This window comes from Micrasema longulum, unplaced genomic scaffold (genome assembly GCF_059751315.1).
Source record: "Micrasema longulum isolate JH-2025_06_02 unplaced genomic scaffold, ASM5975131v1 h1tg000140l, whole genome shotgun sequence".
In the NCBI taxonomy this organism is placed as follows: domain Eukaryota; kingdom Metazoa; phylum Arthropoda; class Insecta; order Trichoptera; family Brachycentridae; genus Micrasema; species Micrasema longulum.
Window position 1 is genome coordinate 397098 of NW_028277346.1, and position 17751 is coordinate 414848.

At 34.9% G+C, this 17751-nt stretch overlaps 1 protein-coding gene across 1 annotated transcript in view; it reads right to left on the bottom strand.

The window, feature by feature from the left end:
• Nucleotides 1-13702: 13702 nt before the first annotated feature.
• spab (space blanket) overlaps nt 13703-17751 on the bottom strand; it is an 83267-nt gene continuing 79218 nt past the window's right edge. Inside the window, exon 6 of the mRNA XM_088242482.1 lies at nt 13703-15343. Coding sequence (XP_088098608.1) covers nt 15215-15343 — 129 coding nt within the window. The 3' untranslated portion in view covers nt 13703-15214. The remainder of the gene's footprint in view (nt 15344-17751) is intronic.

Consider the following 17751-nt stretch of genomic DNA (forward strand, 5'->3'; position numbering starts at 1 on the left):
ATAAACAGGCGAAGTGGGATTATTTAAAATATTGTGAAGAAGTGATAGAATGTGAATGTTTCTTCTATGCCTGATACTGAGCCAGTGTAGTTGCGTGCGATACTCAGTTATGTGGTCAAATTTGCGAAGATTAAAGATATAACGAATACAAATATTCTGCAATCTTTAGGCATAGAATTAAGAACAGTCCAGAAACCGCATACGCACATCAAACAGAAGGTGACTCAACTACTCATAAATGCGTAGTTTTACGTTTTGATCCATTAGTTTCTTTGTAGACGTCGCTCAGTACGCAACTCCTGATTTGAATTCAACTATGCCGCGTTGTGTCCTTTTAAAGTGTAAAAATACTGCTAGGATCTTAAAAAAACAGGATGGGATCACATTTCATGCGTAATTAGCAAATGAATGTATATGTAGCAAATACATTATTTAAAAAATAAATTACTTTTCCATCTGTCAGATTGTCGAAGAAAACAAAAGGGACATTGCGTTAGTGTTGCTAGGGTAGTAACATTTTTCACCCTACTTTGCCCATCTAATGAGAGAACTAATAAAAATTGGACCTCGGATTAAACAACTCTGTCGTGGACATTTGACCGACATTATCTTTAAAACATCAAATATTATTTAACATGATATAAAAATATCCATTTTATGTAAAATAAAATTTGTTTTATATTTTAAGTTCGAAGTTCATTAATTCAATAACTCTTATTTAATGGCCCTTTACTTATCTACTCTGTTGTGTCAATCATTATTTCCGCGTGCACAATAAAATTTTAGAGAAATTAACAGATTGCTTTTTTTTTTTACTTTACATTTGTGTTATGATAATATATTTCCCATCATGCAACATAACGCGGCGACATCACAAATGCGCGCGGTGAAAGTGGGGCATAGTGGGGGGATATTTGATTTTTGGAAAAAAAAACATAGGATATATAAAGAAAAAACATAAAACTATAATACATTCATACTAATTAAAATTTAATGTGGTTTTTACACGTGTTCAAAAAATTTCTTTAGATAACTTTAAATTTATTTATCGATTTATTATTTTTAATAGTTTTTAGTTCATTGGGAAGATTATTATAATTTTTTACACCTTTGGAGACAAAGTTATTTCGACCATGACTTGTGTGGAATTAAGGAATATAATTATTATGTTGGTATCTGAGTGACTTATTCATCTCAAATTCTTTTATTTTTTCATCTTTATAAATTTGTATAATAGAATTTATTTTATAAAGAGTGTCTACTGTATGAACCTTAAATATTTTAAATAGACTTTCCGTATTGAATGTTGAGGGTTTCTTTAAAATTTACCGACAAAAACAAACCGACACTAGCGTTGACTTAGAGATTACACACGCGTTGACTTATGATTGCGATAATTCAAGCATTTTCATTATTGTTCATTGTGATCGCTCAAATGCTTAGCATGTTTTTAAGCACGTCGATAGTTATTTGTAATTGAGCTACTAATTAAAAAAATTCACGTGAAATAAATTTAACCGCCGTAATCAACCGTTGGTATATTATGTTTATCAAAAAAATAAATATTGTTTACTTTTATCTTTACTAATGTGTGCCAATCAGGAACTTCTCAGCATTTGCTCATAAGGAGAGGAAACCACTCAAAACTCTTCAGGAGAAGCCGGCCTGTTGGCAGTAGTCAACAGGCTTTCCGTTCCACTAGAGGAGTGTTCGGCATTTTCTTCCCTACTTTGGTTTATTTTACCAATTGCCTGTACTATATTGACCATGTATAATACTACCTCTCATGTGAGTTCTTTATTACCTACCTATCATCGATGGGATGTCGCATTGATCTTCACCCAAGCTTCTACATCGCGCCTCCAGCTGTTGTCTTTGAAAGCTGAAAAGGGGGCAATGCATCAATTTGTTTGAGTTGAAACAAGCTGTTTCAACTCTCCCAGGCCCAAAAAATTACGCCATGTTTAAAATAATGGCTCTTAACTTAAAAACTAGAGGCAAGATATAAAAAACAATATCACGCTTCGAATCTTGAATCTTCTTCTTTTCCACATCCGCTCCTAAGTGGAGTGAGTGGACGTCACCATTTGGCTCCAGGAGACCCATCGTCAGCCAGCATTTTCGCCTCTTGCCACGTCAATCCAGCGCCCCTTAATTCCGCCGAATAAAGTCGAAAGATCGTCATCGACGGCCTTCCAGAACGCCGTGAGCCCGCAGGTTTAAAGAAGATGCAACTTGGGTTTAGATTCTCCTGAGGCATGCATACCACGTGTCCAAGCCAGGACCACCACTGCATCCTCAAGACGCTCGTTATAGGAGGCTGCTGCGTCCGTTCTTAAACTTCAATGTCAGTTATAAAATCGAACCACCTTATACCTAACATTCTTCTTCTCTCAAAACTCAGAAGTTTGGTGTTTTGAGCTTTGGTAAGGTGCCAAGATTCGCACTCATACGAGAGTACTGGCATTATGCAAGAGTTGAACAATTGGCATTTCGTTTTGACCGAGTATAGACTAGAGTTCCAGACAACACGCATCATGTTAAAAGTTGCTCCAGAAATTCCTAGGCGGGTTGCGAGCTCTTTGTGCGCGATTCTGTCCTCAGTTATGTAAACTCCCAAGTATTTTAAGCTGTCAACTTTCTCAATCCCTTGTCTTTTATTATAGAGAGGCTGATCAGAGTCAGGATAAGATTTGTTGCACATAATTATCCGGAACATAAAAGCTAATGCTCCGCATAATTTCAGGGTTGTCAATAATACCGCGAAACAATCGAAAGAAGTGCGTCCTTCTGGTCTTCAAACTGCTGTAACAGAGCACACCCTAGAGAAACTCAGTGGGATAAAGCCATGGATAATATCCGCACTCCCTCATGTAGAGAAACCGAAGAATTTTTTTTTGAACCCCCTCCACCATAAGAGAGTACTTCAACTCACACGGTCCCCAAATCATTGAGCCACTCTCGAGTCTACTTCGCACCAACGAGTTATAAAGAATTCTCAGTACTCGTGTACTACCAAAAACCCTGGCAGTACGCTGCCAGTTCTCTATCGATCATAGATTTCTTGAAATCGCCATTGTTACAACTCTCCTCTTTTAAAACCCTCCTCGGTCTCCCCTACTGCTGTGCTTGTCTTCTTATTTTCGGGAATATAATAAAAGAAATGTATGCATTAGTTAATATATATTCCATTTATTTCCAAATAAAGATTTGTTACAATATCTTTAACTATGAATAAACATTTGAGTAAAATATTCAAGAAAAATAATGCATTTCTACGAAGTTTTACATCGAATAAGTAAATATTTTTTTATACCATATATTTTAGGCCGGTATAGATAAAAATTACAATAAATATTTGAAGTGTAAGCTTAAAATCGTATGTATGTATTTCATAAAATCTGTCTTTCACTAGAAATTGAAAAGTGTGCATAGTTTTATGAAACTTGGCTGAGATTTTGCATTTTATAAATAACATACAAGACTTGTAATAATTAACTGCAATGGTTTTATTTTTGTCTTATCGATATAATTTCACACTTGCATTTTAAAACGTTTAATATATAAGAAACATTTATGTGCGCCATTTTGGTATGAAAGCACTTTAAATTTCGAAAGGGAAATAACAACACAACATTCGTATTTAAGGACTTTTGAAGTTAGTAAAAGGGATTTTTAAAATCACAGACATATTACAATAATTATCCTTAATTTTACTTAGTAAATTGATATGTCTGTTACCACAAAAATCTTACGTACTATGCTCTAATCAATACAGTTTCAAGACAACGAATTATATCATTTACTTGTAGTATAATTATCCAACAATTAGGCCTCTTTTCCTTAAGTGAAATATCATAAAATACATATGAAAATAAAGAAAGTTTGCTTTAGTGTGCGAGCCATAATACTTGTAGATAGAATTTCAAATATTCATATTAAAATAATCCGAAAATATTAGCAAATAACCACTTAAGCTGGGTTTCTTAGGACAGCGGTGCCCGTATCTTAACGGCCGTAGTAAACGGTGATGCGGTATACAGCCGTCGTAACGGTGACTAGAGAGCGGTTTTATTTTTTAACGGTGTTATGAAACCGTTTTCCCAGGAAACGACTCTCTAATCACCGTTACGACGGCTGTCCACCGCATCACCGTTCATTACGGCCGTTAAGATACGGGCACCGCTGTCCTAGGAAACCCTAGCTTTACAGACGCGCCCGTATTTTCATCACAACATACTTATTCGTCTTTGTTTACTATTGTTTTTTAAATACTTTATGTTGGACCTTAGGTTTTTGTAATTACCTAATAAAATTATATTTTTGTAATTGGTAAAAGTTCTGTATTGTAAATTTAAATAAATAAATCAAATAAACTAATAAATACTACAATTACTCGCCCGTTGCGGTGATATAACCGACGCTGACACCGACGCCGACGCCGACGTTGCAAATTGCACTTAATTAATTGATACCACATTTTTTTTTATCTTCAAGTTAACCAATACATAGGACAAAATATATCACGTATCGTCGGGTTTCTGGCACAAGTTGGTAACTACATTTTACTATACTCCTTAAAATGTAACATGATTAGAATGACAGCTGTCAGAAAAAGTGACGACATGACTTTGTAGTGACGTCAAAGGAGTTATTTTGTTGACACACGGAAAATCGTTTGTATCTGGCGTGTTAATTTATTTTTTTAATACGATGCTTGAAACATAAATCAAAATTAATATATAAAATTAGCGTTAAAACTAAAAGAAAACTAAAATAAACCTTATTACTAACGACGTTTTTACAATGTTATTTCATTTTGCAAAAACGTTAGAGATGGACAAATTGATCAATGTAAATTGATCGAATAAAAAAATAATTCATTTGATGTTGTTCATGAAAAAAGTATAAATGTCTCATTTTTTGGTGAATAATTGTGTTGAACACACCATAACAGGCTTGTTTTTGCGTTTTTTATATCAATTTTCAGAAACAGAGTTTTATGATTGCATGAAATAACTTATGAAATCAATTATATCAGTGATCAGTTATTTCCCATCACTAATGAAATTAGTTTGACAGCTATCATTCTAATCAAACTATATTTTAAGGACTATAGTTGTGAGGTATTGCTCTTGGATCTCTGATCTGGGCACCCCACGAATTGAAGTACTCTCTTATGCTGGAGATGGTTCAGAAGAAATTTCTGAGGTATCTTTACTTAAGGGAGTGCGGAGATTATCCGTGGTTGTACCCGTCTGACTTCATACTGGGAATGCTTGGCTACAATAGTTTGGAGAAAAGAAGGAATGCATACTTGCTTATGTATTTTTTTCCGATTGATCCGTGGTATTACGATCAACATAGGTGTAACGGAGAGTATTTTTCTTAATGTTCCTAATGACTACCTTAGACATAGGCAACTTAAGCTGTTTTATCTTTCTGCTTGCGGAACCAACATGCCGATGGTAATGCCAGTAGGAAGAGCGATGTCTTGACTCAACCGTATCTCTTCGGATATGGACATCTTTCATATTAGTGAAAAAAAGTTCAGAGAGTATAGCATTCTTTCTCTATAATTGCTGGGTATTTTTATTTTACCATTTTTGTACATTTAAATTTAGTATTATTTTTTTTGTGTTATGTATGCATTGAAATATATTGTAATGTGTTGGCGGCGAATGCTGCTGACAGCCTTGCGTACAAACATATTTTTACTTCAGGAAATAAATATAAAAGTAAGACGAACATCCATGTGCGAGAAAAGAATCCTGAAATTCTTTGAACATATTTCCAGAGATAACCATGATGAAACTGTGGGAAAAATAAAAGACCATTTAGTAAAACCAAAAGATAAAAATCCTCTGGAAACTGAAGCCGTGTACAAACTAAGTTGCCAAGGATGTGAAAAAGTGTATATTGGACAAACAGGGCGCACAGCAAAGATGAGAATTGATGAACACAAAAGAGCGTGTAAACTTGGACATCCAGACAAATCCGCAATAGCGGAACACTTTATAGACACAGGACATTTTTTCGCCTTTGAACCAAAAATTCTACATAAAACTAGTAATTATAGTGCACGAATAATAAAAGAGGCAATTGAAATACACAGACATCCAAATAATATAAACAAAGACGACGGGCTTAAATTAAATTCAACATGGTTCCCAGCACTACATATGACAAAAACGAATAGAAATGTGCCTACTGCCGGCTGCGACACAGTACAAATTACTAGTACATAAACATAATTATTCTTTCCTACAAAACAAGAAATGTGCCTACTGCTGACTGTGACACGGTACAAATTACTAGTACTTAAACACATACATTTCTCTATAAAACACACAGTTTTCCCTGAAGATGGCTCCTGCAATGGTAGCCGAAACGTCGGATCAAATCCAACATACACGGTATCACCCAAAAAAGATACATAATATTGATAACAGTGACCGTGAAAACCTTCGCACCTATATAACCATGATGGTTTAGAGAAAACTATCTTCCTGGAAAGTGTCGAAGTGACAAGGTCGCGTGGACGTCAACCGACAAGAGCGACTTGGTCGCTGAATTTTCAGAACTACCACTGACGAATGCCTGGAGAGAAGCACACGACTGTTCTAGATGGAGAAAGACTGTCCACCGACAAGACCTGCCTGGAGTCGGGCGTGCTCGCCATCCTCAGACGGCTCAGAGGCGCGGATTCAAAAGAACTGCGCATGTTTTAAAATAGTTTCGTGAATCGTAGCCTACGTTGGCGGCGATGAAGGTGACTGAGATTTTAATACTTACATGTTGATGTAGTAAAATTTCTGATCAAGAAACGGAGACGTTTCGAAACCGGAAGGCACTACAACATCGGTAGGTGGTTATATACTAATATCTACTCACGTTAGTTAAAATGGACGACAAAGTCAATGCTTTAATATGAATAAGAAAATACAATATTTATCATTGTAGTTCTTCTGGGGCATCTTATGAACTGATTTTTATATTAGCTTGGTTATTAATTAGTGTTAAGAGGATATGCGGTGGACAAGCAGTTTGATGAATAGGTATTTGAACATAGTTTTTCTGTCACTCGCAGATGCCTCTCTGATCGTCGGACCGAATTTTAAAGTTACGAACGTTAAATAATTTCTATGTTACTCTTACATACCACACCCCCAGAAGTACACTGTTATCTATTTAAATTAGTCTGTTTTGAGTTATTTATTTTAATTTTATTTATTTATTTTATTTTATTCCAGTAAAATGGCTATATAGTGCAGAGCCAATTCTACCATATAAACATGAACATAATTATAAGCATAATCATAAACATGAATAAAAATATAACAATAATCATAAATATAACAATAAACATATTTATGTTTATTTTTATAAACATAAAATAAAATTTTATATTTGCAGTACTTATGGTGGTCTTAGCATATCGCGCCATCGCTCGAACAACGGTGAATGGATCCACCCTGCAGTGGCTTGGAGAATTTCGTTATTTGAGCTTTTCAGGCGTTCCCATAGGCTCCAGGCTCTTTGGCGAAGTAGGGCAGCGAAGGTGTTTATTCGTCCAGCTGTAAACATTTCAAAGGCACTGCTGTACCTAGGCAGTCCGAATAATTGTCTGTATGAATTATTATACGTGACCCTTAATTTATTCCACGCTGCTTGCGTATATTTGTTCCATAGTTCCGCTGTATACATAAATGTTTAACCACTTTTTTTTTATTTCTTGGGAGAGCACTCACCTTTTTATACGATTATATTTAACCGAGACATGCCACAAACTTCACTTCATATTCTTTGAAATCAATTGAGTCACAAATCGCAAAACACTGCCGTAATTATGACGCCATATCTCACATTTTTAACAGTCAAAAGAGCAAATAGCAAAAAAAATACTGGGTGTTATAATGTCAACAATGACTCAACTTTTGGGGGTCATTTTTTCCCATCATTTCTGGGGATTGGTTTGCAGCAAAGTCCTGCATCTCGCCCTCCGTTGGTCTCTTATCTCTGCAGCCCTCTTCAACTAGATATGTGAGGCGCAGTTTAAATCCCCGCACACTTGCTCCTAATACTTCCGTCAGGGGCTCCCTCTGTAATTTGTCCCCTCAGCCATTCGCTCTATTATGTCATGCTGGAGACCCTCATGGCGTATAATGTGGCCGATCTACTGGGCTCGCCTCTCTGAGATAGCTTTGATTAGGTGCCTCCCTTCTACGATTCTGCGGAGTACCTCGTCATTAGTGATGTGGTCTCTTCAAGAAACTCCTAATCCCGTCATTTATCAAAGTATTATTTTAGTACGAACAACACAAAATACGGTAGAAAAGGGTATGAAAAAGTCAAATAAAATATTTTGTGCGTTCAATACGGACAGTAGGCAAATTATGTAAAGATTAGTACGTCTCGCTATAAATTGATTAGCGCGTTCGTATACCACCCCCGAGGTCCTGGGTTCGATTCCTAGCAGGGTGGACGAGAAATATTGATTTTAGGGTTGTTTAAACTGCAATTTTAAATTATTTTCTGGACTGACACGTAAAGCGTAGGGCTAATCGCCTTATCTTCATGTGAGAAATAATCGAAATAGGCTACATTTGGTTTTCTAATGCAGTGCCCTATGCAACGCTGTGAGAGGAAAAATGAATGACGATGAACGTCATTAACATTTTAGTAATTGAAGTCACTTACAATGATAAACATTTTCAATGTTTTTTTTAATGGTTTTACTTAAAATATATATCTTTAAAATTTTTATAGATGGGAGTCAGTGCTATTTTTGCTCCTGACGTCACTGCGACCTATGTAGATCTATTGTGACGGGTCCCCGTAAATGAATTCTCGCCCTGAAGAGCCGGTTGCATATTCGTAAATAATTATCGTTATCCATCTTTGATGCTTCGGTATCGCTCAGGCACTCGTTATCAACTAGCACTGTTCAATTTCGTTACGGCATAAAATCGCCCCTGAGTACCGCCTATTAACGTCACTCAACATACACATTCTCGTTTTCATTGTAGTATCTCGGCTATGCCAAAATACGTACATTTGAAATGTTTCGATTATTACGGGGGTGGATAACGACCGCGATTTACGAAGCCACTTCGGGTGGATTCCGAAACATCGCGAACGAATAACGCGTTGGGCATGATCGAATATACGAAACAGGCTACAACTGAGGTAAACATTGTAAATACAAGAAAATAACATAACATAATATATATACAAATGTCTAACCCACCAATATATCACATGCCTTTCATTCTTTATCAATTTAATTATCTTCCAAAGATATTTTATATCTAAAATATTTATAATTGTATGTAGACAATGCTCTACAGAAAAAAGCCTCACTTGGGGCAAAATTTAATACAGTATCTTTAATTATATTACGCAATTAATCTAAATACTTGTGTTCATCACTCTGAAACTATAATTGCAATAGATAAATAGGTATTTTTTTCCTTAGTGTATTCAGAACGCTTTTCAGGTTACCTTCCAAAAAACAAAGGTTTTTGGCTCCCCAAAACAAGAATCCAGGCAACTCAAAACAATCTGTATCATAAATGACTTAAGATTTTTAATGAGTTACCTGCGGAGATTAGGGGTGCTGGGATGGCGATGAGTTTTGTTAAAAACAAACTTCCATATGGGTAAAGTGTCATCGGAAAGCGTCTGGATTTTATAACAATGTTTTGTTTTTGAAATGATTTTTATACATATAGGTATACTGTTTATTAGTTAGGGTATAACTAGATGTTCAAATTTTATTTGTACAACTATAAAATAACTCACTATTAGAAAATCAAGTTGGGGGTAGTGTGGAGTTCGAACCTCGGACCTCTGATCCGTGAGTCCGCAACACTAGCCACGGGACCACAACCCTTTTAAAACCTCCAAAAGAGATTTTAATGATAATTTTATTAACATAATTTAAATTTAGCGAGTACTCCCCGGTAAAAATCCTGCAAAAGGAAATCGACTGGAGATTAGTCGGTCTCGCGGTGTACTGGTTATTGCGTTTGCCAGGCATTAAATAAGCAAATAATTGTAAAACAATTAATATCAATCCACCGTATTGTATTTTATCGTGCCGTGGGCGTGGTGTGAAATTGGACAATTATTCGATATCACGCAGTGGGCTCGTGGTTTGCACGTGCACAGCGGTCCAGTCTCCGTGAATGTACTGGTAAGTCACTTTTCAAGTAATGATAATAATAACCTTAATTGATGTTGTTAAATTAACATAAAATACCCTAATTGAAACGAATTTATGTACCTGAATTTACAAGGGAATTAAATGGTTTTTGCTTCTGATTTGGTCATGGGGGAAAATGACAATATCCGACGTAGGCCCTCCATATAATTTGCCACAGTCACAGCGAAATGGGGAATGAAAGCACCAGAGTTAAATTCATTTATAATATAGGTTTATGAGAATAAATCAAATTTATTACCCACAAATTGAAATGCCATCGACGCCTGCTTATTTATTGATATACCTAACCTCACTATAAACTTTCTCATCTCAAACATCCTAAGTTCTATCGTATACAACTTCAGAGTGACCACACAAGTATTTTTCTTTATAAAATACACTTTTAAGTTAGTAAATTTAAAAATACTAAGTATGCATCAGCCGGAATGATATGTATCGTTAATTTTTAAGTCTTAAGTATTTTAAATCAACCATAAATTTATTAAAAGGTTCATTGAAAAACTCATTGAATGTTTTAAAATAGCAAAAACATTTTTAATTTCTTAAATGCAAATTAATGTTTAACAAGGATTTTTAAATCAACGGAATATGCTGTACCAGTTGAAAGTATGGTATAATATCCCCTAATATAATTATGTAGTTCAAAATTAATTATCTTTTTATTCAATTACATATTTTTAATTTGTCTTCAATGACATGTTTTCAATTTGTGTTCAGCGATAATTTCAGTTTGTCTTCAATGACAAATTTCAATTTTTCTTAAACTCTACATTATATTTCCAATTTGTGTTCAATTACATTATTTTAATTTGTCTTCAATTACGTTTTTCAATGTGTCTCCAATTACTCGGTTCGTTTTCTATTACATAATTTCAATTTGTCTTTAATGACATATTTTCGGTTTGTTCAATGACATAACTACAATTTCTCTTTGATTTTCAAGCTGTGCTTTATGACATTATTTCAATTTGTCTTCCATTACACATTTTAATATATTATATTGGTATTTAATGACATAATTTCAATTTGTACTCAATTAAATATTTTCAAATTGTCTTCAGTGACATAATTTCAATTTGTCTTCAATGACATATTTTCAATTTATCATTGAATACATATTTTCAAACACATTCATCATTTTTTCTTCTAAAAAAGTTTTCATGTCGCCTTTAATTATATATTTTCAATGACACCATCATAATCATACATTTATCCGCACCCGATGGTGCATAGGGTACTTTAGTTCCTTTCAAATTTATCATTTTCTTTTAAATTTCATATTTTAAATTATTTGATACATCTTTCATTCAAGTATATTAAAAATGGCTTTTCCAAAACGCTTTATTATAGTTGTGGTTATTAAATATTGAGAGTGATAAGGTAAATTCTGGTACAATATGGAGTCCACGAATTGCCTTTAGGCTTTTCTGTGGCAGCCGACTCCTATTCATCCCGTAATTCAAGTCCACATGCCATTTTCCAAACACGAAGCGTCAGCAATGGACATCAGCTGCAGAACTACTACTTTGTAAAATAGGCGTGACTGATTTCCTATCCGTAGAGGAGAATATGTGTTATGGAGACGTTATATTATAGTCAGCATTTGGAATTTAACGAGTAAACATCTGTACGTGAGCATAGAAGCTATACAATTTCTTATTTTCTTTCTACATCCGCTTCTAAGTGAAGCATGTGGACATCATCAGACGCCTCCAGGAGACCCTACCGCTAATCAGCGTTCTCAGCTCTTGTTACGTCAATCCTGCATCCTTTAGTTACGTCGATTAAAGCCAAAAGATAGTCATCTATGGCTTCCCAGGACGTGAAGAAGAGGCAACTTGAATTAAGACTCCAGTGGCATCAGTATCATGTGTCCAAGCCAGACTCACTGTCGTAACCTCAAGGTGCTCAGAATTCAACGACGGTAATGAAATTGAATTACAATTTAAAATTCTCTTCAAGTGCTTACTCTCAAAAATTAGAAGTTTGGTGTTTTGAGTTTTGGTAAGGTGCAAATATATAATTGCATGGACACAAATAATTTCAGCATTATATTAATAATATCTCGTTGATTTAAAAATCCTTGGCTATTACAAATATATTTTTTGTAACAATTGCGATAACGCTTCTCTCTTATGGGATTAAAAACGTGTTGCTGAATTTGATTTAATTGTTAGTTACTTTGTGTAATTTTTCACTGTATGTACATAAAAAAAACAAACAGAGTCAGACCCAATCTTACCTTCCAATTTGGATTCTGAATTAAATACGTATCAGCAAAGCTTTGCGAGAATTTTGAAAGATTTTCAAATCATTTGATCTGTTAAGGATCCCTTAGAGATAGTTTAAAAGCCTGTGGTCATAAGTTAAAAGTTTTTGAGTGATTATTTTTTTTAAACATTGTTGATAGCAGCTACGTAAACAATAGTACAAATTATGTATGTTGAAAACATCACTTTTTGAGGAGAGCTGGTTGAACACGTGTAAATTTATTATTTTTCTTTCCACGTCTGATCGATATTTGAAGCATGTAGTGTCCACCAACATTCTCCAGGCCCAAGTCTGGTTCACGTCCTGTAGTTCTGACATGAACTACTGACTAACGGCCAGCAGCGGACATCCAAGACGTTTAAAACCTGATGCCTTGTAAAGTAGGCAAGCGTGGTTAAGGCTCTAAGAAGCATCCGCAGATATGCCTCAACTAACCGTGTATCACCTTCATTTGATGACAATTGTCACTGGAAGTTGCTGCGTTCTCTTTTTTCTTCATTCATTATGGCAAAAAATCTTTACCATCTATTTTCAATACTTATTATGATAATGCGCCATGATTCAGACATGCAGAGGAGAATTGGTTTTATTCGGGCGTTATAATTTAAAAGATCTTAATTTCATTTTAGGACTATTGTAACTTAGTAAAACGAGGAAACACCCATACACATTCTATGTGAATGTGATGCTTCACATCACAAAAGGAGCCTCATCCTCGGCAGACCACTGGTTAAACCTGAGGATATTCAAGAGCTCGCCCCCTACCCAATAGCCCGATACTTTACGGATCTGGGCTTGGAGGGGGAGATTTGTCAAAATGTAAACTCTCCTTCCAGACAGTAGCCAGGCTCTTTATAGACCTGGGCGTGACGTCGGGAGCTTGAATAGTACTGACCCGCATCTCTGAAAATAAGAATACTTAGAAAATTCGTGTGAATTTAACTTTTAAACGTCTCTAATAGGTTGTTCTGAAAAACTGGTGGATTCAACACACATAGCTGGTATCATTATAATGTTGTACAAAAGAAATTTATTAAAAAAAAAAAAACTTCGACAAAGCCATATTTTTCGGCTGTTTTTTTTCTTAAGAAGCAGCCGTTGACTTTTTTTTATAAAACGTGTTAAGCGTTTTTAGATTTTTTTAATTTTCGGATTATTTCCAGAGTCATTAATCGTGTGTGGTAGAATTTACTTCGATTCTCGGACCTCTAATCCGTGAATCTGCAACTCTACCACGGGATCACAACTTGGTTTTAAAACGTCTTAAATCCTTCTAACCTTTACTCTTTGACCACAGACACCTTTAATTAGGTCTAAACAACATTTTTTCATGTCTGTGAATTGTTTTGTGTGCAAATTAATTTCGTTTTAATGTTTGAGTGATTTTATACAAAAATCAAACATGCACCGTCAAAATAAATATCAATTACAAACTTACGTTTTTAACCTTAAACTATGACATTTTTAATGTCTTCTAATTGAAGTTTAGGTACATTTGCGAAACTGAGATATTTTGTGTTTTACTAACACAAAATTACTATCTAAAACATCAAATATCTTTTTATTAAACTATGAAAAACGCTAGATTTTTTTTCTTGTTTTGATTTAGCCAGGACAGGGAACACAGATACCGAAAAAGAATAAGACCGCGAAATATTATTTATAATTTTAAAAACTTGATTCAACAGTTTTTGGAAGTTTGAATTTAGTGTTTTTAGAAGTGTGAATTTAGTGGTTTTTAGATGTGTGAATTTAGTGTTTTTAGAAACTTTAATTACTGTTCCTAAAGGGTTGAATATTTTATTTACATTTGAAGCATTAATTTACTTTTAGAACATGAATATTTTACTGATTTAAGAAGCTACAATATACCGTTTTAAAAAGCTTAAATGTGCTGATTGTGGTTGTTTCAATTTTGTATTTAAAAATAATCATTATTTTACTGCCTTTAGATTCTTGAATATTGTTTTAGGAGCTTGAAATTAATGTTTTTAGAAGTGTGAATTTAGTGTTTATAGCATTTTTAATTTATTGTTCGTCAAAGGTTAACATTTTACTGATTTAAAAAACATTAATAACTTTAAGACTTGGAATATTTTACTGTTTTAAAAAGCTCCAATTTACTGGTTTTAGTCGTTTCAATTTAGTATTTTAAAAACCACGATTATTTGACAAATTTTAGATGATAGAATACTGTTTTTGGAGCTTGAATTTAATGTTTTTAGAAGCTTTAACTCACCGTTTTGAAATGTTTAAATATTTTACTGATTTAAGAAACATGAATTTGCTGTTTAAAAACTGCGAATATTTTGCTGTTGAAGAAGTAAAATATCTATCCTTTTTTTGTTTTATTAAGTAAAACTTTCCTAAATAATTGACAGCTATTTCAACAAAGACGAAAAACACCTTTGAGAAGGGTAATTATTGCGGTCTTAATCTTCTCAGGAGGAAATAAGATTTCAATGAAAAATAATCAAACATCTTATCCAAATTACTTTGCGGGAGTCGAATGTTTTGAAGAAAACATTCTGAGATTCGAGATGACATTTCAAAAATTGTACAATTATTTAGGCGGGAAAATGTGACAGCTGTCAAAGCCCAGAATGTTCTTTTCAAGATGGCGGCGGATGAGTACTTACTCAGAGAAACGAAAATAAGCAAAAAAAATTTTTTTGCCTATTTTTCGTTTCTCGAGTTGTTTTTAAAGCGAATTATTTAGTGCAGGGAGTTTTTATACGAAGTGATCCTCTTTTCGCCGGCTGTGTGTTGAATGTCGTTGACTTTTATCTGGTCGACTGCTACAGGGCCGATGCACACGAGAGGGTCCTTGAAATAAGAGCAGACCTAGAAAAAAAGAGAAAAATGCGTTTTATCATTTGATTTATTTAGGATACCTTTCCGGATTTATTTTATAGAGAAATTTTACATCAAAAACAACGCGAAGTTTTGTCAGAGAATCAAAATGAAAAGGAGTTGGAAGTTGCTCGTAATTTGAATTTAAACAAGGTTTAGAAATTTGGGACTAATATAAAAGGTACTTTAAGAACTTTTTAAAATAGATTCTATCGAGTTTGTACTGTAAGATTTTGGTTGTTGAGGGTTGGAGCTCCTATCCTAGTTAGAGATTAACAGAAGACACGAAGTTGCTTTTTAATGCGTAGTTATTACATGGCGAATAAGATACAGCACTTGGTTGTGTAGCGCGAGCGTAGCGGCGATGATGGGTTGAAGAGACCGCACTTGAACTACATGCTGGAACTAAGTGACGGCGTTGAGCTGAGTCTTCGGACTGGCTGAACTGAACTGGGCGTCGACTGCGCCCTGTGGTCTCTTTATAGGTCGCGTTTCTTTGTTGTTCAGTTCTCCATTTCATTTCATTTTTTTTCTTTTTTTTTTGCACCACAACAGGCCAGAAGGCCTAATTACAGTGGTGAATTACATCACAGAGCACCCAGGCTTGAGAAAAATCACATTTAAATTTTTGTGTTCTCACCGGGAATCGAACCCGGAACCTTCTGTGCGTGAGTCAAGCGTCTTGACCACTACACCACGGAGGCCGGAGGCTCCATGGTAGGGACGATGTTAATGTACTGCAGGACGATGCTCTCGTCTTTCTGTGCAGTACTGTTAGAGTTGCATAATATGTTGTATTGGACTTATAGAAAACGATGACTTGCTTCATCGGTCGTCGCTGGATTACAGGTGAAATATGTTAACACGTGTGTGTCAGCGATCATGGACTATGAACCCCACAATATGGTTTTGATATTGAAATATAAACAAGTCAGTATATAGAATGGGAGTGTGTGTGTGAGAGAGAATGTATTAGGGTGTGAAGGTGCGTGTGAGGGTGCGTGTATACGTGTAGGATTTTGCTGGTTGAAGGTTGGAGTTTCTCGGTTAGAGATTGACAGAAGACACAAGGTTGATGTTTAACACTTTAAGCACCGGCCGAATACATATAGAATTTACCATGTGCCCGGCCCATTTTTGTGAAATTTCATGCTTCAAGTGACATAATTATGAAAATACTCGATTGAATCAATTGAAACTTCTCATATATATTTGAAACAATTCAATAAATCATTTTTGTAAGATAGTCTTGCCAACATTAGCCTTTATGGAGAGCCACATTGCAATGTTTGCACATATACAGGGTCTCACTCCTTTTTTTGTGCATTGAATTGCTTCATCGGTCGTTGTTCTATGATTCAGGTGAAATGATTTAGCACGTTTGAGTGACATCGATCATGGACTACGACCCCCATATATGAGAATAAGTATCATTGCAAAAGTAGAGAGCGTAAGATTTATTAATTAGAGTAGCGCACCTAAAAACTATAAAATAAATACGCTGTTTTCAGGGAAAACGGCGTGATGGTTTATTCGTTTCTTTGTTATATTCATCTTTAAAGATTTAGACTAACCATCATAATTGAAGTAACAAGCAATATCACCCATTTCGATTACCATGACCCACTTTTATGAATATGCATTTTTAACGTTGCAATGGGTTTAATGTTTCATGACGGTCATATTACATTATTACGCCGCTAAAGCCATCAAAATTGCACGTCTTTGCCCTAATTTAGTTTTACAAGGAAACTCACAGATATCATATTAAATATTTAATAAATTCAATATCATAACTGCACAGCAGGGGCGAACCGTGTATAGAAGCGATTATGCGCAGCTTACCATTATATTTGACTGACCATAATGTTTTATTATAACTTTATTTACAGAAAAACAAATAAATAATTACCATTCATTTTAAATCCATTCAACCGTTTGTATTTTAGACGAACTTGAGACGTCACACGCTAGTATCTTCAGAAATACAAAACTTTAAAAAGACGTAGCGCAGATAATACGAAACATAAAAACAAACCATATATATCAAATACTTGAAGATGGACATGTCAAAAGTAGGAATAATCGGCGTGCGTGCATGAGAAGATGTATGAATGTAGAGGAAGCGAGGTCTGTATGCCAAGATAGAGTGTTATGGCGTTCTATCCTCTCTGCCTACCCCTACGGGGAAACGGCGTGATGGTTTGTTGTTGTTGTTGTTATATATATTTGGCTTGGCAGTCTATTAAAAAATAAAAAAAAATTCAATATTACTGAACTTCTTCAATCCAAGTGTTTGTACCTTTGAAATTACGCGTGTGACGTTACAAGTTCTCTTCCGGTTGGTAAATTAGCTTACCGTAAACCGGAAATCTATCACAACGCTCTATCGTTGGTCG